The 25,264-nt window shown below is 46.4% G+C and overlaps 1 protein-coding gene across 1 annotated transcript; it reads left to right on the forward strand.

Moving 5' to 3' along the window:
* Positions 1-10: 10 nt before the first annotated feature.
* Positions 11-15,824, forward strand: LOC121005410 (protein ALP1-like). The gene is made up of 4 exons (XM_040438156.1): positions 11-144; positions 230-330; positions 4,587-4,733; positions 14,809-15,824. Exons 1-4 carry the CDS (start codon positions 91-93, stop codon positions 15,713-15,715), a joined length of 1,209 nt encoding a protein of 402 aa, XP_040294090.1. The 5' UTR covers positions 11-90; the 3' UTR covers positions 15,716-15,824.
* Positions 15,825-25,264: the final 9,440 nt, after the last annotated feature.

The raw sequence follows: 25,264 nt of genomic DNA on the forward strand, positions 1-25,264 counted from the left end.
CCACGTAGACCGTTTTTAACGGCGAGGGAAGGAAACGTGGACTCCGGCGCCTCTAATACGAGGATAAGGCTGAGGCGGCCCAATTTAGCCATGTTCGTGCTGGTCCTGTGGTGGATCCTGTGGAGGCGCAGGCTGAGGAGACAAGTAGGTGCACGTTACAGCGCCTGCGCCGTTATCTGTGACATCCGTCTAATGTCCCCTCTCAAACCTTCCCTTCATGTCTCCGTAGGAGCAAGCGAGACGCCGGCGGCACCGCGTCTGGATGCAGAGGATCAGGAGGCACAGGGACAACCGGCAGCGCTTTGCCGTATTTTGTACTGAACTGCGGAGGTAAAGAGACGCATAGTTGCCGACTGGCCCGAATTTGACGGGGGCTGTCCCTGATTTTCGGAGACAGTTTCCGGCAAATTCGCACTATCCTGAGCTAAAAATGGGCAGAGCTTACATGCCGTGATTGCACTAATGTCGGTAAGTACGGAGACACGCGGTGCAGCTCTGTCTTGTAGTAATCTTTTCACTGCTGGGAAAACTTTCACAGAAAACCTGAATTACTAAATAAATTTAAAAAAGTCTTATCCCCCCCCCCTCCATACCCATACGGCACCTTCATGCAATTTTGCATCCAAATGCAATGTTTTCCTATAGGTCTCAATCAAGCAGAACCTGGCGCCAAAAAAAAACTCATGCACACGAATGTGTGTGCGTATTGTGACACGTAATCAGCGGTTCCGCAATATACGGGCACCAGCCGCGTGCGCACTGTATCACGGATGCGGACCTATTCAGCCAAAATCTGCATAAACTACACTGCCATCCGCATGTACCCTAAAAGTAAACCTAGAAGATGTGCAGAGGCGCTTTACACAGGCCGGAAGAGCCGGGCAATTATTGGGAAGGAACTTTCCTACAGGCGATCATTCTCTGGATGCCTGTCCTGTGTAAAGTCCATGAAACACGGTCCGTGTGATACCGGCCTGGATTTCTTCTGAGTGTAGGAGCGCACGGCGTCATTGGTTTCTATGACGCCGTGCGCTTCCTGCTGCCGCCGCAGTACAGTATTATAGACTGGTATAGATCATACCAGTGTATTACTGTACTGTGGCGGCAGCAGGAAGCGCACAGCGTCATAGAAACCAATGACGCCGTGCGCTCCTACACTCAGAAGAAATCCAGGCCGGTGTTTCACGGACGTGTGATGAGGCTGAAATGTGCTGCCGATCACCTGATGAGTGAGAAAACGCTCGTTCGTTGGGTGAAAATCAGCGTTTGTTGGCAGCATGTCGCCCTGTGTGAACGGGAGTCTGCTGCCGGCTAGCAACAGATCTGTATGGAGATGAACAACGGCAGTGATCGGTTATCCCTAAACAGAGAGGATGAATGCTGTCTGTAAATGCAGCTAAACCAGCGAGCGATCGTCCCGGTCATTGCCTAAGTTAAGGTTGATTTAGACGGGACGATTCAGCAGACGATTGTTGGGAAGGCAGCGTTCCTTCCCGACAGTCGGCTGCTCGTTCAGTGAAGGAGACCACAGCATTTACATACAATGCAGCGATCTCCCCCACAGTATGAGGACGAGGGATCACTATTGCCACCCCTCGTCGATCTGCTGCCCAGAAATCCTGATCGGTGGTGACTGCACAAACGACAGGATCACCCGATGAACGAGCGTTTTGCATTTACACGGGCAGATTGTTTCCGATAATCTGGCCGATTATTGGCTCGTGTAAATGCGGCTGTAAAGATCCCTGACAGGCTGTGATCCTTCTGATGTCACCGCTCCCCACAGAGGACCTAATCTGAATCCACAGCCATCTGATAATCCAGTATCCTTCAGATCCCAGATTATTGTATTTTTTTTCACATGAACACAAGCAGCCACATACCCTACATACTGAAAGGTTTGTCTGACTTCAGCAAATGGCATTTATCATGTAGACAAAGGGAGTACAAGGCACTTACTAATGTATTGTGATTGTCCATATTGCCTCCTTTGCTGGTTATAACCACCCTGCAATCCCACAGTGCTGGTCGCGCTTGCACACTATAAGAAAAAGCACAGGTCTCTCTGGTGGCCGGGACCGCAGGAGTGCACATAGGCTGGGACTTTTTACTATAGTGTGCAAGCCCGGGTGGTCGTAACCATGGAAACGAGCAATGTATAATATGATGGAAAAACGAATCCAGCCAGCAAAGGAGGCAACATGGACAATCACAGTACATTAGTAAGTGTCTTGTATTAACTTTCTCTACATGATAAATGCTATTTGCTGAAGTGAGACTGCCCCTTTAAGGTGAATTTACACATACTGACCTTTTGGCTGGATAAATGACTGATGTCTGAATTAGGCTTTGTTCACAATATACACAATATGGTTGACATGCCGTATGGGACGTGTAGTGCAGGATCACCTGCTGTGGTTTGGAAGCTATAAGTACTGGATAGTTGCTTAGTTGTAGGGAGAGTAAAAGAGGAGAAGACAAACTGTCCAAACCACTGACCTGTTATGGTAACTCTACATTAATTATATTAAAGGGGTTGTGCGAGCAGTTTATATTGATGACCTATCCTTTGGATAGGTTATCAATATCTGTTCATCGGGGGTCCAAAACCCAGCACCCCTGCAGATTGGCTATTTGAAGAGGAGGCGGCACTCCATGCGTTCACTGCTTCTTTTTCCTTACACTGCCCATCGTCTCCCTTGCAGCGGCGGCGCAGTGTAATTACAGGTATTCACTCCATTCAAGTCACGACAGGCAGTGTAATGAAGAGGAAGCAGCAAACTCATGGTGAACCACCTCCTCTTCAAACAGCTGATTGGCAGGCGTGCCGGGTGTCGGACCCCCACCGATCAAGTATTAATGACCTTTTATTGGTGCACACTAAAGAGTAATAAGCTGCACTGTAATTAATTTAGTAACGTACATGCTCATGCCCACGAGCGTGTGTGCCCCGTGCTGCGGACTGCAAATAGCGGTGTGCACCTCGTTTGATTATGTGGACCAATTCACTTGAATTGGTCCGTGATCCACACGAGACGTTCCGCACCGCAGAAAAAAATAGAACATGTTCTATTTTGTGCAGTGAGGAGGCACGGACCGAAATCCCACTGAAGTGCTTCTGTGGGTTTCCCATCCATGCCTCCGCTCCGCAAAAGAAAGGTGAAGTCCTGTGTTGCAGTTTGCGGACCTATTCAAGTCAATAGGTCCTACGGAGTGCACACGACCAGTGCCCGTATATTGCGGACCAGCCATTTACAGTCTGCAATACAGGCACTGAGCGCTTAGTTTTGTGTGCATGAGCCCTTAGTCCATGCACATTGATGGTGGGGGCCTAATCGAGAAAGAGTGGGTAGTAATGAGGACAGCCTATTCATACCATGCAATGGAACTTGCCCGATGTCTAAGATAGATAGCGGATAATAAGAAGGACGGCCGTAATTCCACTGCTTTAGGCACTTGGTGAACTCGCTACCTGAAGGGGGGAGACACTGTACTTGTTGTACCCCACCACATTGTTCCAATGCCACCGCTTCATTGCTGTCTACTGTTTAGTCAGCTGCAGCAATGACAACACATGACTGCTGCAGCCATTCCCTGGCCTCAGTGGTGTTATGATGACTCACTGAAAGCGGTTCAACTTTCATTTTCTGCCCCCAGTATTATAATAGAGGTGTTGCGCTGTGTTCACATAAATTTCCTGGTTTCTGAGTTGTACCAAGACGCACTGCTAGATCCGTCGTGTGGCAGATACTACCACCGCTCCAGACACCTAGTTATCTTGGGCTACTTTCACACTTACGGCAGAGTGATCCGGCAAGCAGTTCTGTCGCCGGAACTGCCTGCCGGATCTGTCAAAACGTATGCCAACGGATGGCGTTTGTAAGACTGATCAGGATCCTGATCCGTATGACAAATGCATTGAAATGCCGGATCCGTCTTTCCAGTGTCATCCGGAAAAACGGATCCGGCATTTATTCTTTTCACCTTTTTTTTTCGGTCTGCGCATGCGCAGACCGGAAGGACGGATCCGGCATTCCGTTTTTTTAAAATGCCGGATTCGGCACTAATACATTCCTATGGAAAAAAATGCCAGCTCCGGCATTCAGGCAAGTGTTCCGTTTTTTTGGCCGGATATAAAACCGTAGCATGCTGCAGTATTATGTCCGTCCTGATCGGTCAAAAAGACTGAACTGAAGACATCCTGAACGGATTACTCTCCATTCAGAATGCATTAGGATAAAACTGATCAGTTCTTTTCCGGTATAGAGCCCCTCGGACAAAGAAAAACGCTAGTGTCAAAGTACCCTAATAATGGGTTTCATTTAGATGGGATAATGCAATTTTATTTTATTTTTTTCAGTCAAATATGTTATTTGTGAGAGAGGTTCTAAACTACAGCCTTGTTATCTTGCCTGTGATGATAATGTGATGACTTCTGGAAACTGCCAGCCTACTGTAAGGTTCAGTGGCCTGAGTTGAAAACATCATTTCAGAATTTTCTTTTTAACCCCTTAACGCATGTACCTCATTAAGCTTAATCCTTGCATGCGGTATATGCTAAAGATAATATCTATATTTGTTCATAGTGATGCAGACAAATTCTACAACTACTGTCATATGTCAATTTCCGCATTTGATGAACTGCTCAGCCGTCTGCGGACTTCACTGATTCTTCAAAATACTGTAAATGGGGAATACATTGGTGCTGAAGGAAGGCTCATCATCACCCTGCGGTAAAGTTTGCTCTAACACTCTCATTATAGGCTAGGACTCTTCACCAAAAAAATGTTCTAGTCAAAGGGATCCGTAAGGCTTCTTTCACACGAACGATGAATTCAGTGAAACTTGCAGTTTTGTCTGAGTTCAGGGTTTCAGTTTTTTCAGCCCGGGTGCAATCAGTTTTGATGCGTTTTTCATGTGCATGGAAAAAACCACAGAAGATTAACGCACAACATCTCCTAGCAACCATCAGTGAAAAACGCATTACATCCGGATGCAATGCGTTTTTCACTGAAGCCCCATTCACTTCTATGGAGCCAGGGCTGTGTGAAAAACGGAGACTATAGAACATGCTGCCATTTTTCCTGAACACAGAAATGACAGTGCTCATGTGCACAGACCCATCAAAATGAATGGGTCAGGATTCAGTGCGGGTGCTATGGGTTCACTTTGCGCATTGCACCTACGCGGGAAAACTCACTCGTGTGAAAGGGGCCTTAGGCTCCATTCCTGTTGGTTATGTGCTGAATTCAGCACTTCCGTTATTTTAGTATTTCTGCTCCTATAATGGAAATAAATAGCGCTAATGTAAAATGGCCCTGATGTGATGTTATCTAGGCATTAGACCAATATATTTGGGCCTCGGCTTAGGCCTCTTTCACACAGGCCTAGGAACATGACCATTATTAGGGATGAAAGTTTATTTGAATGGTCATTCCCGTTTTTACAGGGGTACTCATTTTTTATTTATTTTTTCTGCACAGTGAATGACGTAAAAACTGAAACCTGTAAAACAATGGCGCCACTGGGTATTATTCCATCTCCATTCTATTAATAACTTTTTCCAACTTCCCAATACATTGTATGGAATATTATAGAGTACAGCTTTGTTCTGCGAAAAAACAAGCTATGTGAATGGAAAAATAATTTATGGCTTTTGGAAGATGGGGAGGGAAAAAATGGAAATGTAAAATGGCTGCGCCAGGAAAAAGTAAAGGATGAGTTTAGAGGTGGCCAATAAGGGGTCTATGTTTTTATGTCTGATAACTAAAATGAAAGAAAAACATGCACGACTATTAGGACGCCTTCACAGCGCTCCAGATGGCGACCAAAACGGTCGCCAATGCACCTTAAAATTTGCAGATGGTGACAACTTTTTAGTCTTGTCGCCATTTGCGAGTGGACCGCAGCGCTGCAGCTGAAGAGATGCTTTTAGACCCGGATCAATATGATACCGGGTCTTACTATTTAAGGATACTAGGCTGCACTGCCTATTATCTGTTACAGAACATGGCACGCGCTGCTCTCAGATCGCGCTAATGTTCTCCTCGGCAGCACAGGGAAGAAGGAGGCGGTCCCTCCCCCGTGTGCCGCCGCTGCCACCAATGGATTGATAGCAGGGAGGAGAAGGGGAGGGACTGTGGACACTGCGCCACCAATAAATATAATTTTAAGTGTAGGCAGTGGGTGCCGGTAGCGGTATCACATACCCAGCACCCGCCCTCTGACATGGCGCTGCGATCCCCGGCAACTAACCCTTTAATTGCCGGGGATCGCAGCGCAATGTCATAGAGGGCAGGTGCTGGGTATGTGATACCGCTGCCGGCACCCGCTGCCTACATTTAAATTAATGTGTTAATTATATTCATTGGTGGCGCAGTGCGCCCCCCCCCCAACATTATAAAGTATAATCATTGGTGGGCCCCCCCCCCCATTGTTATATTCATTGGTGGCAGTGGCCATAGGGTCCCCTCCCCTCCTCCTTATTGGTGGTGCAGTGGCAGCCTCTGATCAGAGCCACAGTAGTGTAATTGCGGGACTCCAATCGGTTACCATGGCAGCCAGAACGCTACTGAAGCCCTGGCTGCCATGGTAATCTCCCTGCTGCTGTGTGTTATATGCACAGGGCAGCAGGGAGAGTGTGAAGTCCTATTCACCCTAATAGAGATCTATCAGGGTGAATAGGACAAGGGATTAAAAGATCCCAGGAAGCAGATTGTGAGGGGGGGGATGTATGGAGAGCGCTCTGTGTAGAGGGGGGGGGGGGGATGTATGGAGAGCGCTCTGTGTAGAGAGGGGGGGGATGTATGGAGAGCGCTCTGTGTAGAGAGGGGGGGGATGTATGGAGAGCGCTCTGTGTAGAGGGGGGGGGATGTATGAAGAGCTCTCTGTGTAGAAGGGGGGGGGATGTATGGAGAGCGCTCTGTGTAGAGGGGGGGGGGATGTATGGAGAGCTCTCTGTGTAGAGGGGGGGATGTATGGAGAGCTCTCTGTGTAGAAGGGGGGAGATGTATGGAGAGCGCTGATGTGGTCACTGGTTGCAGTGGTGCCTCTCATGTGATTGGCCTTTTAAGGAGTGCAGTGGGATTGTTTATTTTAACCCATTCTGTGTCACATATAGAAGAATAGAAACCCCCTTAAAAAATGAACTCCTTAAAGGGTTTGTATACACTAATTTCTGAGGCTGGTGATTATACTTACCTGATCCCCAGTGCTGGGTCCTGGCTCATTTGCTCCCCAGCTTCTGTTGCTTGTCTTGAGTCCCTTCATGAAAACTTCCTGTTTGACGCCGTTACAGCCAATAACTGACCACTGCTTCCCCTGCATTATGTTAAATTGTCTTGTGATGCAAGAGTTGCAGATCTCCACTGTGGCCAGTGAGTGGCTGCAGCGGCATCAAGATGGGTTTCTCCATGAAAACCTAAGACAAGCAGCGGAGGCCTGGAAGCGAATGAGCCAAGGCCCAGCACCTAGGGATCAAGGAGGCATGATCAGCAACACGAATCTGGCTAGTCTATGAGCTCTTAGAAATGAGTGCACAACCCCTCAAGAGCCTCAAGATTGATGGGGTTAGAAGAACGAATCAAAAGGAGAGACAAATGGGCAACTACACAAGGTAAGACATTTTTTTTATTATATATATATAGATAGATAGATATAGAAAAACGAACACTACTCCTGGAATCCACAGAAAAAGTTTTTCTTTATTCACCCATGTGATGCAATGTTTCGGCTCTGAACTAGAGCCTTTCTCAAGAAAAGTTCATACTGTGATTTTTCAACCCATGGAGGTCTGGATTTGGAGTCACACTCAAAATTAAAGTGGAAAAACACACTACAGGCTGATCCAACTTTGATGTAATGTCCTTAAAACAAGTCAAAATGAGGCTCAGTAGTGTGTGTGGCCTCCACGTGCCTGTATGACCTCCCTACAACGCCTGTGCATGCTCCTGATGAGGTGGAGGACGGTCTCCTGAGGGATCTCCTCCCAGACCTGGACTAAAGCATCTGCCAACTCCTGGACAGTCTGTGGTGCAACGTGACGTTGGTGGATAGAGCGAGACATGATGTCCCAGATGTGCTCAATTGGATTCAGGTCTGGGGAACAGGCGGGCCAGTCCATAGCATCAATGCCTTCGTCTTGCAGGAACTGCTGACACACTCCAGCCACATGAGGTCTAGCATTGTCTTGCATTAGGAGGAACCCAGGGCCAACCGCACCAGCATATGGTCTCACATGTTCCCTTTATTTTTTTGAGCAGTGTGTGTGTATATATATATATATATATATATATATATATATATATTATTACAAGATCATGTGATACAGGACATTCGTAGATACACAATAGTGTTCAAATATAAAGTAATCGGTGCATAAATTCATACAGATGACATCATAATCTGCAGAGAAAAAAAAGGGGGTCAGTCAGCACATCCCAAAGCGCAGGGGCACGTTGCTATGGCTGAGAACAAGACTGTTAAACAAAACAAGCAATGCAACAGCTCACTGCAAACCAAATAAAGTACAAAATTGCATCATAATAGCAAATGCTGAACTAATAAGTTAGAGATACTTGGCAAATCGTTTTGTACAAAATTATTTGAGCCCGTCTGCCGAACGTCAAGGCAATCTCTAGTTAGACGGGTTCCTAACACTAAATATACCTGTTATGTGCCATAGCGGCCATCATATAATTCAGAAAGTGCACTGTATTGAAGTACGCCCATAGAGAGCAATGTAGTGTCATCATATCAATACATAAAGTGCAAGTGCAATATAAACTACAACCTGTTCCTAGATCAGGTGTAGCACATCATGTGTAATGAGGGAGAAGAGATCAGGAGGGATGGACAAAACAATACCGATCGGGTATATACATACAAATCCACATGGATTCTTCTTAGCGTTATCCAAACCGCATACGTTGCATCCCATGGGTGAATAAAGAAAAACCTTTTCTGTGGATTCCAGGAGTAGTGTTCGTTTTTCTATTTACATACCAAGGGGTAAGCAGCTCATTCCCCAGTGAACGTGCACCCAACCTTTCTAACTATTTATTTTTTGTCAGTGCCGCCATTCTTCTATAATATATACTATAATATATACAGTCCTGATCAAAAGTTTAAGACCACTTGAAAAATGGCAAAAAGTCATATTTTACATTGTTGGATCTTAACAAGGTTCCAAGTAGAACTTCAACATGCAACAAGAAGAAATGAGAGTGAGACAAAACATTTTTTGAGCATTCAATTAATTGAAAATAGCGATTAAACTGAAACAGGCTGTTTTTCAGCTGATCCAAATTTTAGGACCACATGCCTTTTTAAAAGGCCAAATCTGTGCAAAGATGTGGATTCATTGTCATTTTCTGTCAGGTAGTCACACGTTGTGATGGCAAAGGCAAAAAAACTCTCCCTTTTTTTTAACGTGGTCGGGTTGTTGAACTGCATAAGCAGGGTCTCACAACGCGCCATCGCTGCTGAGGTGGGACGCAGTAAGACAGTCATTTGGAATTTCTTGAAGGATCCTAAGGGTTATGGAACAAAAAAGTCAAGTGGAAGACCCAAAAAAACTTCATCAGCACTGAGCCGGAGGATCCAATTGGCTGTCCGTCAAGACACTGGACGATCCTCGACCCAAATTAAGTCCCTTACTGGTGCTGACTGCAGCCCCATAACCATCAGACGGCATCTGAGACTGAAGGGCTTCAAAAACAAAAAACGTCTTCAAAGACCCCATCTCCTTGAACGCCACAGAACTGCTCGTTTGGACTTTGCAAGACAGCACCAAACATGGGACATGCAAAGGTGGAAGAAAGTTTTATTCTCTGAGAAAAAATTTAACCTTGATGGTCCTGATGTTTTCCAACGTTACTGGTATGACAAGCAGATCCCACCTGAGATGTTTTCTACGCACCACAGTGAAGGGGGCGCCATAATGGTCTGGGGTGCTTTTTCCTTCAGTGGAACAATGGAGCTTCAGGAAGTGCAGGGGCGTCAAACAGACGCTGACTATGTCCAGATGTTGCAGAGAGCATTCCTCATGACTGAGGGCCCTCGTCTGTGTGGTAACGACTGGATTTTTCAACAGGACAACGATACAGTACACAATGCCTGCAGGACAAGGGACTTCTTCCAGGAGAATAACATCACTCTTTTGGCCCATCCTGCGTGTTCCCCTGAAGAACCTTTTGGGGATGGATGGCAAGGGAAGTTTACAAAAATGGACAACAGTTCCAGACAGTAGATGGCCTTCGTGCGGCCGTCTTCACCACTTGGAGAAATGTTTCCACTCGCCTCATGGAAACGCTTGCATCAAGCATGCTGAAACGAATTTTAGAAGTGATCGGCGGAGCTACTCATTACTGAGTTAATGTTTGGAAGTTGGATTTCTGTTTTTGGGGGGGTTTATTTTTTTGGGAGTTGTGGTCCTAATCTTTTGATCAGCTGAAAAACAGCCTGTTTCAGTTTATTCGTTGTTTTCATTAAATTGAATGCTCAAAAAATGTTTTGTCTCACTCCCATTTCTTCTTGTTGCATGTTGAAGCTCTACTTGGAACCTTGTTAAGATCCAGCCATGCTAAATATGATTTTTTTCCATTTTTCAAGTGGTCTTAAACTTTTGATCAGGACTCTGTGTGTGTGTGTGTGTGTGTGTGTGTATGTATGTGTGTGTGTATATAATATATTATTTGCAGGTGAAACTCGAAAAATTTGAATATTTGTGCAAAACTCCATTTATTTCAGTAATGCAAATTAAAAGGAATTGTATTAATGCAGCTTAAAATTAGAATTTTGTGAAAAGGTTCAAAATTCTCGGCTCAAAGTGTCACACTCTAGTCAGCTAACTAATCCATACCCCCTGAGCAAAGAGGACCTGAGATTGTGACTTTGGGGTTTCATAAGCTATAAGCCATATTCATCCAAATTATAACAAATAAAGGCTTGAAATATCTCGCTTTGCATGTAATGAGTCTATCTCATATGTTAGTTTCACCTTTTAAGTTGCATTACTGAAATAAATGAACTTTGCACGATATTCTAATTTTTCCAGTTTCACTTGTATGCATTTTAAATTTGGCGACTAAAAATTTAATTTGGCTCCTAAATTCTTCAGGTTAGGAGCCAATGGCTCCTTGATATTTTTTTTGATTTTGTCACAGAAATTTCTACAACTGAAAATCTGTTACATTTATTTGGATGGGGGTATTTTGGCAGCATGCACATGTAATTCTTCAAGCCCCATTCATGAACTGGACCGGGTTTTCAGTCATGAAAATTTCTATAACTAAATGTTCTGAAGACACCCTGAAAGGGGATCTGTCACCATGATCTTGTGCGATTATCTGCTGTAATACATGAGTAGTACTGCAGATAAGAAGTTTAGATAACTGGTTTTCATTTTCCTACTGCCCCCGCTGTCAGAGCTGAAAGCTGTGCTGAAATACTTTGTCAGATGTGCCGTGCATGCGCACAGGAGTGCTCTCCATTATGTTGGCACAGAAGTCTGGAATGTGTATTTCAGCACAGCTTTGGGCTCTGATAGTGGGGGAACCGGGGGACATAAGGAAAATTTAAAAAAAATGGTAATCTAGACTCCTTATGTGCAGAAAATAGTCCAAAATCGTGACCGATTCCCTTTAACCACTTCATGACATCTGCCGTACATGTCAGGTCTCTAAAGATGGAGCCATAGATAGCGGGTGTGTGCTGTTTCATACTGCAGACAACCGTGGCTAAGGTCTGCAAACAGCAGTGATGCCGATTACAGATATTTAACCTCCCACATGCTATAGTCAAATGTGACCACGGCATCTGAGAAGCCAGAAACACAGAAGTGCACACTTCATGGGCTTGAATGCCTCCCCTTGCAGAGATCGGAAAGGGGCGTTCATTCAAAGTAATGAGTCTGAGTCTGTATTAGGCTTCCAGGCTCAATACTTTTATATTACAGTTCAGGCCAGTGGGTGGCAGTACTAATCTGTAATATACCTATTTCTGTATAGAATAATAGATAACATTCCATTACCCTATACAAATTGCAATCTGGAATGTCAGGCTGCCATGGTCTTCAGTATTTGTAGCCCGGAGACCCCCTTAGGGACCCATGACGTATCGGTACGGCATGGTTCCCGAGTCCTTAAGGACCCATGACGTACCGTAACGTCATGTGGTGTTCCGATTACCGGCGGGCGGTGATCGGAACAAAGTGTCTTCTCAAATCATTGAGCAGGCACCTCGGCTCAATGCGCGGGGGGGGGGGGGGTCCCGTGCCCCCCCCTCCCCCATGTCGGCGATCGCCGCAAACCGCAGGTCAATTCAGACCTGCGGTTTGAGGCTTTTCTAAGTTGCGGTGGCGGAGGTCGCGCTGCCTTCCGGTGACGAGCCTGTGAGATCCAGCCCCCTGGATCTCACGGGCCGGAAGCTGTATGAGTAATACACACAGTATTACTCATACAGCCAATGCATTCCAATACATAAGTATTGGAATGCATTGTAAAGGAATATACCCCTCAAAGTTCAAGTCCCAAAGTGGGACAAAAGATAAAGTGAAAAAAAAAGTTTAAAAAATAGTTTTCCCCAAATAAAGTTAAAAAAAAATTGGTAAAAAATAGGGAGGGGGGGGGGGGGAGTATACATATTAGGTATCGCCGCGTCCGTATCGACCGGCTCTATAAACATATCGCATGACCTAACCCCTCAGATGAACACCGTAAAAAATAAAAACTGCTAAATAAACAATTTTTTTTTTTTGTCACCTTACATCACAAATAGTACAACAGCAAGCGATTAAAAAGGCATTTGCTCACCAAAACCGTACCAATCTAACAGTCACCTCATCACGCAAAAAAATGAGCCCCTACCTGAGACAATCGCCCAAAAAAATAAATAAACTATGGCTCAGAATATGGAGACACTAAAACATGATTTATTTTTTTTTGTTTCAAAAATGATATTATTGTGTAAAACTTACATAAATAAAAAAAAAAGTATACATATTTGGTATCGCCGCGTTCATATCGACCGGCTCTATAAAAATATCACATGACCTAACCCCTCAGATGAACACCATAAAAAATAAAAACTGTGCTAAATAAACAATTTTTGTCACCTTACATCGCAAAAAGTGTAATAGCAAGCGATCAAAAAGTCACACGCACCCCAAAATAGTGCCAATAAAACCGTCATCTCATCCCGCAAAAATCATACCCTACCCAAGGTAATCGCCCTAAAACTGAAAAAATTATGGCTCTCAGACTATGGAAACACTAAAACATGATTTTTTTTGTTTCAAAAACGAAATCATTGTGTAAAACTTGCATAAATAAAATAAAAATGTATACATATTAGGTATCGCCGCATCCGTGACAACCTGGTCTATAAAAATATCACTTGATTTAACCTGAATGTTGTAAATGACTACAAAAATTAAAAACTGTGCCAAAACGGCTATTTCTTGTTACCTTGCCTCACTGTAATATAGTGCAACCAAAAATCATATGTACCCTAAACTAGTACCAACAAAACTGCCACCCTATCCCGTAGTTTCTAAAATGGGGTCACTCTTTTGGAGTTTCTACTCTAGGAGTGCATCAGGGGGGCTTCAAATGGGACATGGTGTAAAAAAAAACTGTCCAGCAAAATCTGCCTTCCAGAAACCGTATGGCATTCCTTTCCTTCTGCGCCCTGCCGTGTGCCCGTACAGTAGTTTACGACCACATATGGGTTGTTTCTGTAAACTACAGAATCAGGGCCATAAATAATGAGTTTTGTTTGGCTGTTAACCCTTGCTTTGTTACTGGGAAAAATTGATTAAAATGGAAAATCTGCCAAAAAAGTGTAATTTTGAAATTGTATCTCTATTTTCCATTAATTCTTGTGGAACACCTAAAGGGTTAACAAAGTTTGTAAAATCAGTTTTAAATACCTTGAGGGGTGTAGTTTATAGAATGGGGTTTCTATTATGTAAGCCTCGCAAAGTGACTTCAGACCTGAACTGGTCCCTAAAAATTGGGTTTTCGATTTTTTTTTTTTTTTTTTTTTTTTAAATGTCAAGATTTGCTTCTAAACTTCTAAGCCTTGTAACATCCCCAAAAATTAAAATATTATTCCCAAAATGATCCAAACATGAAGTAGACATATGGGGAATGTAAAGTAATAACTATTTTTGGAGGTATTACTATGTATTATAGAAGTAGAGAAATTGAAACTTGGAAATTTGCTAATTTTTTCAAATTTTTTGCAAATTTGGTATTTTTTTTATAAATAAAAATTATTTTTTTTACTCCATTTTACCAGTGTCATGAAGTACAATATGTGCCGAAAAAACAATCTCAGAATGGCCTGGATAAGTCAAAGCGTTTTAAAGTTATCAGCACTTAAAGTGACACTGGTCAGATTTGCAAAAAATGGCCAAGTCCTTAAGGTGAAATAGGGCTGAGTCCTTAAGGGGTTAAAGCAGACTGTGACCCGACAGAAAACTAGAAATTACAATATGTATCTGACAACGTGACTACTCTTAAAGGGGTTTGTCCATCTCATACTTTTGGGCCAACCAAGAATAGCCAAGTGCGCTGCTCAGCTATTTTCGGCACTCCCATAGAAATGAATGGAAGATGGCCATGCATGTGAGGTCCACTCTCCTTCAGTTTGCGGGCTCCATCTCTGGGACCCGCACCTGTAAGCCACTGGGGACATATCCTAGCGATATGCCCCCAATGTGTAAGATGGGCCAAATCCTTTAAGAGTAGTCAGGTTTTTTTTATATTTTTTATAATACAAACATTTAATTTAATTTCTTTTTAGATTCCTGGCAACAGGCGAGAAGTTTGTATCCATGCATCTTCAGTTCCATTTTCGTATATCTACAATCGCCAGCATAGTGAAGACCACTTGTAAGGTCATCTGGAGGGATTTGCAGCCTGTAGTCATGCCTACTCCCACCCAGGAGACCTGGTTAGAGGTGGCAGCTGGGTTTGAGACGGAAACCAGCTTTCCCAACTGCATAGGGGCTGTTGATGCTCAACACGTAAGAGTGCTGCAGCCCTTGGACTCTAGATCAAGGTACTTGGGTCACAAAAAGTACTTTTCTGTGCTTGTGTTGGCGGTGGCGGACACAAAGTGTAAGTTTGTTGCCATTGATGTCGGTTCTTATGACCGTACCGGGGACTGCAGAGTGCTGGATGCATCACAAATACAGCAGCGAATCCTCCAGGATCAAACCTCGCTCCCACCTCCACGACCATTTCCTGGAACAACCGATCCTGTTCCTTTGGTTATGGTTTCAGACTATGTGTTTGCCGTGACGCCTCCCCTTCTCTGTCCGTACCCATGGCGCAGGCTGGATAATCGAAGGAGGATGTTTAACTGCAGGCTGAGCCGTGCGTGTCAATTTGCCGAGTCCACTTTTGGCATTATGGCTTGTAGATGGCAAGTCATCTGCTCCACTATGCAACTGGATATGTCCACGGCAGAGTCCGTCATTAGAGCGTGCTGTGTCCTTCACAATTACGTGTGCGACTATGATGGCGAGGAAGCAGACCTAACCATCCAGATGCCCTATATTGGCGTTAGTATTGGTTGGAGCTACAACAGGCCGCTTGGCAACAGACTGCGCATAAGGGACAGCTTTGCTGACTATTTTGTCAGTCCTGAGGGCGCGGTCACCTGGCAGTTTTCCTGTCTTGACGATAGTCCCGCTGATCTGCACTAATATGTCTCCTCATTCAATGTTAAATTCCTTTGTTTGTTCGTTCGCTCATTCACAGATTTTTATTTTTTCAGTTGAACGAAAACTGATATATATTTAACTTATGTTTGAAATGGGGAAAAACATGAAAATGTTTAATAAATGTTATATATTTTTTTTGCCAATCATTTAAATTTACAATTATTTATTAACGTAATTTGCATTATACCACAACTGACTTTTTTATATCTACCGAGATGGCTCTTTCTGTGCTTGATTTAGGGCCCCTTTCATACAAGCACGTTTTTCGTCTGGGTTCTACCCGTGAACGCATAGCTCCCACACTGAATCCTGACCCATTCATTTCAATGGGTCTGTGTACATGAGCGTTTTTTTCACACATCAGTTCAGCGTTGTGTGAGAATCGCAGCATGTTCTATATTCTACTTTTTTCACGCAGCCCTGACCCCATAGAAGTGAATGGGGCTTTAGTGAAAAACGCATTGCATCCGAATGTAATCCAGATGAAGTCCAGGTGCAATGTGTTTTTTACTGATGGTTGCTAGAAAATTTTGTTTGTAAACCTTCAGTTTTTTTCTTCACGTGCGTGAAAAATGCATCAGAATGCATTGCACCCGGTCGGAGAAAACTGAACGCAGTCACAGACAAAACTGACTGAACTTGCTTGCAAAATGCATGATCCCAAGCACAACCACTATACAATGTACGGCGCTATGCTTCCGGAGCACGGAGAACGCTGAGGCGTTTACAGGAGCACTGGTGCCTTCTCAAACAGCTGATTGGCGGAGTCCCGGGTGTTGAAACCCCCCCCTCCCCCTGATCAGGTACTGATGACTTCTCCTGAGGATAAGGCCCCCTGCGCACGAACATGTGCACCCCGTGGTCGTGCTGCGGGCCGCAATGCACGAACACAGTCCGTGGGGCAGCCGCAGCGGATTGCAAAATGATATGACATTTTCTATCTTTTTGCAGAACGGAAGTACGGGATGAAACCCCACGGAAGCACTCCGTAGTGCTTCTGTAGGGTTCCGTTTCACATCTCCGGGTTTGCGGACCCATTCAAGTGAATGGGTCCGCATCCGTGATGCGGAATGCACACGGAACGGCACCCGTGTATTGCGGATCCGCAAATGCAGTCCACAATACGGCAAAGGGAAGCACGTGTTTGTGTGCAGGGGGCCTAAGTCATCAGTCTTAAAGTCTTGGAAAAACCCTTTTAACCCTTTCTTGACAACCTCCTAGACATGTACGGTAGATGTTGGGTCTTTAAAATTGGCACCCGCTCAGCTTCTGCTGCCATACCTGCCGGGTCCCTATTTGATGCAGCAGACACTTGGAAGTAGAGTCCGTCAAAACAGACAATTCCCTCTGATCATATACTTTTAACCCCTCTGGTGCCGTTTTGAATTGCGATCACGGCATCTGAGTGGTCATTTACCGGGAGCGCTGAGATCTCAGTGACTGAACTGCTCCCCCACAATGTGAATTTGTGAGCCTTCCGCATGACAGGGCTTGATAGAAACGTATGGGGTCAATTATCAAGCTGGTGTAAAGTAGAACTGGCTTAGTTACACGTAGCAACCAATCAGATTCCACCTTTTCATTTTTGACTGCTTCTTTTGAAAATTAAAGGTGGAATCTGATTGGTTGCTATGGGCAACCAGGCCAGTTATACTTTACGCCAGTCCGATAAATGACCGGTAAACCATTGTAGTCTATGGTAAAAAAAAGGCATCCAGCTTCCCATAAAAAATTGCTGACCTTTACTCTTTAAAGCAAAAAAATATTCAATGATACAGTACAGACACACAGCGTTAGCATCTACGCCAGGCATCCTCAAACTGCGGCCCTCCATCTGTTGCAAAACTACAACGCCCAGCATGCCTGAACATCCTACAGGTATCCGCCTACAGCAGGGCATTGTGGGAGTTGTAGTTTTACAACAGCTGGAGGGCGCCTGATCTACGCGTATCGGTCTTAAAGTGTGACCCTTAGGGCTCATTGAGATGGCCGCATGAATGAGTCCGCATCCGTTCTTCAATTTAGCGAAATGAGTGCGGACCCATTCATTTCAATGGGACTCAAATAATTGTGTGCTGTCCGCATCCGTGGTTCCGTTTTGCAGCTCCGCGGAAGAGAGAGAGACAGAGCTTGTCCGCAATAGGCATTTTGCATTATGGTTGCGGCCATGTGCGGTCCGCCATCTGAATGGGCCCTTACTCATGAGTAACGCAAGTTGCTCTAGTAGAAATGTCAGGTGGTTGCCTGCAGTTCTTCCCATCTGCTCTAGGGGGTGTGCTTCTGGTGTCTGTATGCTGCCTATATGCAATGCTCCATTGTTAAAAGAACCAGGGCTGGCTCTCTTCCCCTACAATGTGTTACAATGGCACATACCTTCCTATCTGTACATTTGTATTGTACTGGCTTCGGCAGTCAGGAGATCTCCCCTCTACTCATACAGCATGGGGGGCACCGTACAGACTGACTGCTCTGCCGCTTGCCAGCTTCACTTTCTCCCCAGAGGGCAGAGCTGCTGACAACTGATGCAGGTATCCTACGGTAAGTACAGGGCGGAAGGAATGTGCCTTTGTAAGTTGATGTAGGGAAGAGAGCACGTGTGGAGAGGTCAGGGGTGCAGGTAAGTCCTGGGGAGGAGAAGGGACTGCGCTACCCTAATTTACTATCGGCAGAGCTGGTGCCCGGAGGCTTTGTGTTCAATATCCGCAGCAAAGACCAGAGGCACGGAGCAGGAGCCTTGTCTGTGATGCTGGTAAGTAATGCACCCCTGAGGGTCACTAGTTTTCTATGGGGAGATTTATCAAAGCTGGCGTTCCCTATGCCAGTCTTGATGTCCTGTGTGCAAGAACAGGCGCCTCTTCATAAATTAGGTGCAGCCCTCCATGCACCAGAAACTCAAATCTATGCCGGCTAGGGCTGACATAGACTTGAGCTTTCATTGACCCCAGTTTCTGGCGGAAATTACAGTAAAACCAGTGGGCTGTGGGAAGCTCCATCCCCTCCTGCTAAGCCCGGCCCCTGTTTTCTTGCCGCCTTAGAAAAGTGACCAAGAAGCAGAAAGTCAGAGATGATGCTGCAACTGTGCTGTGCAACGTAATGTGCACTTTTTTCCACCCCCAAAAATTAAATGTGTCCCTTTGTTTCCATGTATGTATTGGTGTAGGTAATTGTTAGAATTTAGCCACACCTGACGTAAATGCAGTGTATTTGCCGCATCACAATTTCAGGAGGATTTTGGTGTTTATTACCCATGGATTCACAGCAAATCATACAGCGTAACCACTCTGACAAGATGTCGCAGGAGAGTGGGTTCTACATAAACCTGCAAGGACAAAGGAAGAGAAAAGAAGCTCAGAGTACCAAAAAAATGATTATTAAATAGATATTTTATTGTATCAAAAACATGATTAAAAACACACATACAGGTGATGCCATAGACAGGGTTGGGGGAACAGGGAAAGGAGAAAACAAGCGCCACCCTGGATCCAGTGGTGGGCAACCTTTTTTGTCAACTGAGCCAAATATCGCCAAAACCACGATTGGAATTTCTTTCGAGAGCCACATTTTTAAAACCTAAAATATTGCATCAACAGTACCAGTGAGGACTATTAGGCTCATGCACACGACCGTGTGCCCGCAAAAAAGTAGCGCATGCTGAAGTGAATGGGTCCATGATGCGTGCTGCACACGGCCGTGTACAGCCCGCATCATGGACCCATTCACTTCAGCATGTGCTACTTTTTTGCGGTGCGGGCAGTCGGATGCGGATCGCGAACCCCATTCAAGTGAATGGGTCCGCGATCCTCATGCAGCTGCCCCATGGTCTGTGTCCGTGCATTGCGGACCGCTATTTGCGGTCCGCAGCACAGGCACGGCGCTCTTACATTCGTGGGCATGAGCCCAGAGTGTGTTTTTGAATACTTTTATATGTACTTTCTTTTATTTGCATCTTGATTATTATTTCATTTTATCTTTATCATTTTTTACTTTTCTTAAACTTGTCTGCAGATGTGGATGTAATGTGGATGACGCACTTATGGGGGATATCTGTGGATGACGCACTTATGGGGGATATCTGTGGATGACGCACTTATGGGGGATATCTGTGGATGACGCACTTATGGGGGATATCTGTGGATGACGCACTTATGGGGATATCTGTGGATGACGCACTTATGGGGGATATCCCACTTATGGGGGATATCTGTGGATGACGCATATATAGCATAAGATGCTATATATGTGTCATCCACAGATATCCCCCATAAGTGCCCTCCACAGATATCCCCCATAAGTGCCATCCACAGATATGGGGGATATCTGTGGATGGCACTCATGGGGGATAAGTGCCTTCCAGTAAGTAATGTATTAGTGGGGGGAAGGAAAGGGGCAGGGACACTTGCGGCGGGGCCGGTGCAGCGCACACACCGGGGGCAGCTCCTACCTTTCTGCTGCAGGACATTTCGCTCCTCCTGAGCGGCGGCCTCTTCACCACTCCACCCCTCCTCACAGTGGGCAGCCGAACTAGAGCCGCGCTGCCCGCCCTTCTGCTGCTGTGCGCAGCGTGACATCTCTCCCTCCGTCATGCGCCTCCTGCCCCGCCTGCCTGCTTCATTCATAAAGTGGAAGGAGCAGACAGACGGGGCAGCAGGCACATGACGGACAATTTACAAGCAGCTTGAGCGGCGCGATATGGCTGCGCGGCCGCCCACCCGCCAGCCCGAACCAAGGAGCCGCGGCTTGCCGACCACTGCCCTAAATATAGTGTAAGGCCGATTCATTGGACTGTATTTGTGGGAGGGGCTTGGCCACCTACCTCCCACATGTGTACGACGTGCAGAGTTCGCAGGAAGTGTGCGCTCGTACCTGGACTTTTCCGAGTCAGCAGGCAGGGTGAGTGGACGTCCGTGCGGCGGTCGGCCCTTTGGTAAGCAGGGGCCCCCATGCTCCGGACCACTTCGTTGCTACATTAGGCACAGCGGGGGGCAGGGCCTCGACAGGACGAGGGATCCCTCCTGCCCATTCGGCAGCGGTACCCCTTCAGCCTCCGGCAGGGGGGGGGGGGGTGGAGCCCGACAGAGACAGCGCTCCCCTCCTCCGCCGCCCAGGTCACGAATGTGGCGTTGCTCTCCGGCAGGGGGGGCGGGGCCCATGGTCACGAGAGGACCTCCACCCGCCTCACGTGGTGGGCACGCGCTATCAGGCACCCCTGCAACGAGCGCCCTGCCGGGGAGTGGGGCGGCACCACGTGGCTCCTCCTCCCACAACGAAGGGGGGGGGGGGGGGCTGAGCCACACAGGCTTCCCCTATCCCAGGTTTTGCCAGGGGGCAGCGCCGTTTCCCCACATGGTGGAGGTGCCCAGCCAGCGGTGGGTCGGCCCCTCAAACGAAGGGGGGCACCCCCGCACTGGGCACTCCACCAGGGAGCGGTGGGGCCCCCCACATGGCACATCCTCAATTGGTAAAGGGGGGGAGTGTCACGGGGTTCCGAAGGTGCACTCGGTCCCCCATTGCCCGCAGAACTGTTGCTTAGCTTTTGGAATGAGGTTCTGTGTTTGACCTCATTCCCAGGGCGGCTTTACTAGCTGGGTGGCTCCTTGCTCCTAAGTCTGCCTTGAGCGCCGAGCTGATCACTCGGTGCTCGACTGGTTGGTCTGTCGGTCATGTGACGCTGGCCACGTCACATGACCCTCACTCCCCACTATAAATACAGGCAGCCTGCTGGCTACAGGTTGCCTGTTAATTTCTAGGTTCCTGGTATTTGTTGGACTGCTGAATACTTACCTGATCCTGTTCCTTGACCATCCTTTTGCCTGATCCTCCTGTACTGCGCATCCGTCCTGGTATTGTGACCTCGGCTCCCACCTGACTACTCTCTTAGGACTCCTCTTGTACTTCTCTGCTCTCCTGGTATTTATGACCCCGGCTTCTCCTGACAATTCTCTGCTTGCTCCATTTGTACTTTGCAGCTTTCCTGGTATTGACTCGGTCCGTTCACGTCCTGTTGTTTGTCTGTCTGTCATCCCTGCACTTACTCCAAGTTAGGGATTGCCGTCCAGTTGTCCCCTGTCATTAGGACTCGCGAGGCAAGTAGGCAGGGCCAGGGGTAAGGGTGGAGCGCAGTGGTCACTTCCCTCCCCCCTGTGTGTGTGTGTGTACGCGACCGTTACAGATTAACAGGCCCAATAACCACTGTATTATGAATCCTCTGGTGACCCTGACTGACTATGTCTCTAATCTGACGCAGATGGTGCAGGAGTTAGGGGAAAAACTCAGCTCTTTTGAGTTAGGGCAAGGCTCTTCCACTCCTCAGGCCTCCAGTCCGCATTTTGAGCCCCAGATTAAGCTCCCAGAAACCTTTTCTGGAGACCGGAAGAAGTTTCTCTCTTTTAAGGAGAGTTGCAAACTTTACTTCCGTTTGCGCCCCGTGTCCTCTGGCCCCGAGAGTCAACGCGTGGGCATTATCATTTCCTGATTACAGGGTGATCCCCAGGACTGGGCGTTCTCTTTACCTGCTGGCGCCAGTTGTTTATATTCTGTGGAGGGGTTCTTTCAGGCCCTAGGTACCCTCTATGATGAACCAGACAGGGCTCTAGTAGCCGAGACGGCTCTAAAGGCACTGGTTCAGGGCAATCTACCAGCGGAGGATTATTGCACCCAATTCAGAAGGTGGTGTGTCCCCTCAGGATGGAACGAACCAGCCCTAAAGAGTCAGGTCAGGTCTGTCTGATAAATTAAAGGATTTTCTGGTCAGTTATAAACTTCCAGAGACCTTAGAGGAGATGATGACCCTTGTTGTCCGACTTGACCGACGGGTTAGAGAGAGACGACAGGAACAACAGTTCTCTTCCCAGATGGTGGTCCAGCCAGAGGCCTATCCCAGAGACAATGCTGAGGTCTCCACCGAGGAACCCATGCAGGTTGGCATGACCCGAGGGAATCTTCGCCGCAGACGTGGAGAATGCTTTTACTGTGGAGATTCTGACCATTGGATCAACCAGTGTCCTAAGAAGGTCCTCTCTGTCAAGTCTCCTAAGGCAAGGCAACCTAAAGACCAGGTACACCCTGAATTTTCTAAATGTAAGCTTTCGGTACCCATTACGATTTCTCTGGGAGTAGATAAATGGGCGGGTAAGGCCTTTATTGATTCTGGCTCAGCGGCTAGCTTTATTGACTCTGAGTATGCTGTTAGATTGGGTATTCCTATGTTTGCCTTACCAACTCCTATCCATGTCATGGCTATTGATGCTACTCCTCTTATTGGTGGTACGGTGAGCTTATGTACCTCGGAGATTTCTCTAACCGTGGGTGTGTGCCACTCAGAGAGATGTTCGCTTCTAGTCCTGGAGAACCTACCTGCTGAGGTGGTACTAGGGTTGCCTTGGCTCCGACTACATAACCCCACTATAGATTGGTCCAATGGGGAGTTGGTGAGATGGGGGCCCTAAGTGTGACTCGTGCCTGTCCGTGGTACAGGCTGGGGTCTTAGTAAAGTCTGATACTTTACCCTCTGTTGTTAGAGAATATTCTGATGTATTCTCATCACCAACCCCAGAGGTTCTACCCCCCCATAGACCTTAAGATTGTACCATAGAGCTAGTAGAGGGGGCCAAGTTTCCTAAAGGACGAATTTATAATCTTTCTATGCCCGAACGCAAGGCCATGGAAGATTATATTAAGGAGAGCCTTGGTAAAGGGCATATTAGACCTTCTGTCTCTCCTATGGGGGCGGGGTTTTTCTTCGTTAAGAAAAAAGATGGTGGTCTTAGGCCATGTATCGATTACCGGAGATTAAATAAAATCACTGTCCAGAATAGATACTCCCTCCCATTGATTCCGGATTTATTTAACCAGGTCCTGGGGGCAACCTGGTTTTCCAAAATTGACCTGAAAGGGGCATACAATCTAATCCGAATCAAGGAGGGAGACGAATGGAAGACTGCGTTCAATACTCCGGTAAGACACTTTGAATATCAGGTGATGCCTTTTGGACTCAGCAATGCCCCAGCTGTGTTCCAAAACTTCATGAATGACATTCTTAGGGAATTCTTAGATAAATTTGTTATTGTCTATCTTGACGACATTTTGATATTCTCTCCTGACTTCGAATCCCATGTGTCTCATGTTAGACAAGTATTAGAGGTGTTGAGGGAGAATCAGCTATCCGCTAAACAAGAGAAATGTGTCTTTGGTGTGCAGGAGATTCTGTTTCTAGGGCATGTTCTGACTCCTCACGCCTTCAAGATGGATCCTGGTAAGGTACTAGCAATTAAGGAATGGGTAAGACCTTCATCCTTAAAGGCCTTACAACGGTTATTAGGTTTCGCCAATTACTATCGTAAATTTATTATGAATTTTTCCGTAATTGCTAAACCGTTGACCGACCTTACTAAGAAAGGGGCGGATTTGGAGAATTGGTCTACTGAGGCCATTTCTTCATTTGAAAAATTAAAAAAGGCATTCAGTAGCGCTCCCATTCTGATCCAGCCTGATCAGGAGAAACCTTTTATTGTGGAGGTGGATGCGTCCGAGGACGGCGCAGGAGCAGTCCTTTCACAAGGTCCTGCCAGCCTCACTAATCTGAGACCATGTGCCTTCTTCTCCAGGAAATTCTCTCCCACGGAGAGAAACTACGACATAGGGAATAGGGAGCTGCTGGCCATTAAATGGGCATTTGAGGAGTGGAGGCATTTTCTGGAGGGGGCAAGGCATTGTGTAACTGTTGTCACTGACCATAAAAACCTTATGTTTCTCGAGTCTGCTAAGAGGTTGAATCCCCGTCAAGCCAGATGGGCTCTGTTTTTTACTCGTTTTGATTTTTCCATCACGTTCAGGCCGGGAAGTAAAAATGTGAAGGCGGACGCATTATCTCGGAGCTTCCAGGCTTTTCAACCTACTGAGGTACCACCTGAATCCATCCTACCAGCAAAAATCTTCTTAGCAGCTCTTACCCAGGATATCTCGGCTCGCATTAGGTCGGAACAACATCTGGCACCGGTATCCACCCCAACAGATAAGTTGTTTGTTCCCGTACAATTTCGTCTCCAGCTGTTGGGTGAGTGTCACGATTCTGCCTTTTGTGGACATCCGGGTGTTGAGGGCACTAAGGATCTGGTTTCTAGATCTTATTGGTGGCCCACTCTAACTAGGGATGTCAAGTCCTATGTGTCAGCCTGTGAGGTTTGTGCCAGGTCCAAGACACCTAGGACTCGCCCTGCTGGTAACCTACGACCCCTACCCATTCCCAGTAGACCCTGGTCCCATATCTCGATGGACTTTATAACTGACCTACCGCTGGCGGAGGGTAAGACTGTAGTGTGGGTAGTGGTGGATAGGTTTAGCAAGATGGTCCATTTCATTCCCCTGTCTAAACTCCCGAATGCCAAAACCCTGGCGTCTATTTATGTGAAAGAAATTGTTCGATTGCATGGTATCCCAGAAAATATTGTTTCGGACAGGGGTGTGCAGTTTGTGTCCAGATTCTGGAGGGCCTTCTGTCAAAGATGTAAAATTTCGTTGTCTTTTTCTTCCGCC

This window comes from Bufo bufo, chromosome 6 (assembly GCF_905171765.1).
Source record: "Bufo bufo chromosome 6, aBufBuf1.1, whole genome shotgun sequence".
Lineage (NCBI taxonomy): Eukaryota > Metazoa > Chordata > Amphibia > Anura > Bufonidae > Bufo > Bufo bufo.

Coding starts and splice junctions, on each gene's coding strand:
- LOC121005410 (XM_040438156.1), top strand. CDS start 91: ATGTTCGTGCTGGTCCTGTGGTGGATCCTGTGGAGGCGCAGGCTGAGG. Junction 331..4,586: donor TTTTGTACTGAACTGCGGAG/GTAAAGAGACGC, acceptor ATTTGTTCATAG/TGATGCAGACAAATTCTACA. Junction 4,734..14,808: donor AGGCTCATCATCACCCTGCG/GTAAAGTTTGCT, acceptor ATTTCTTTTTAG/ATTCCTGGCAACAGGCGAGA.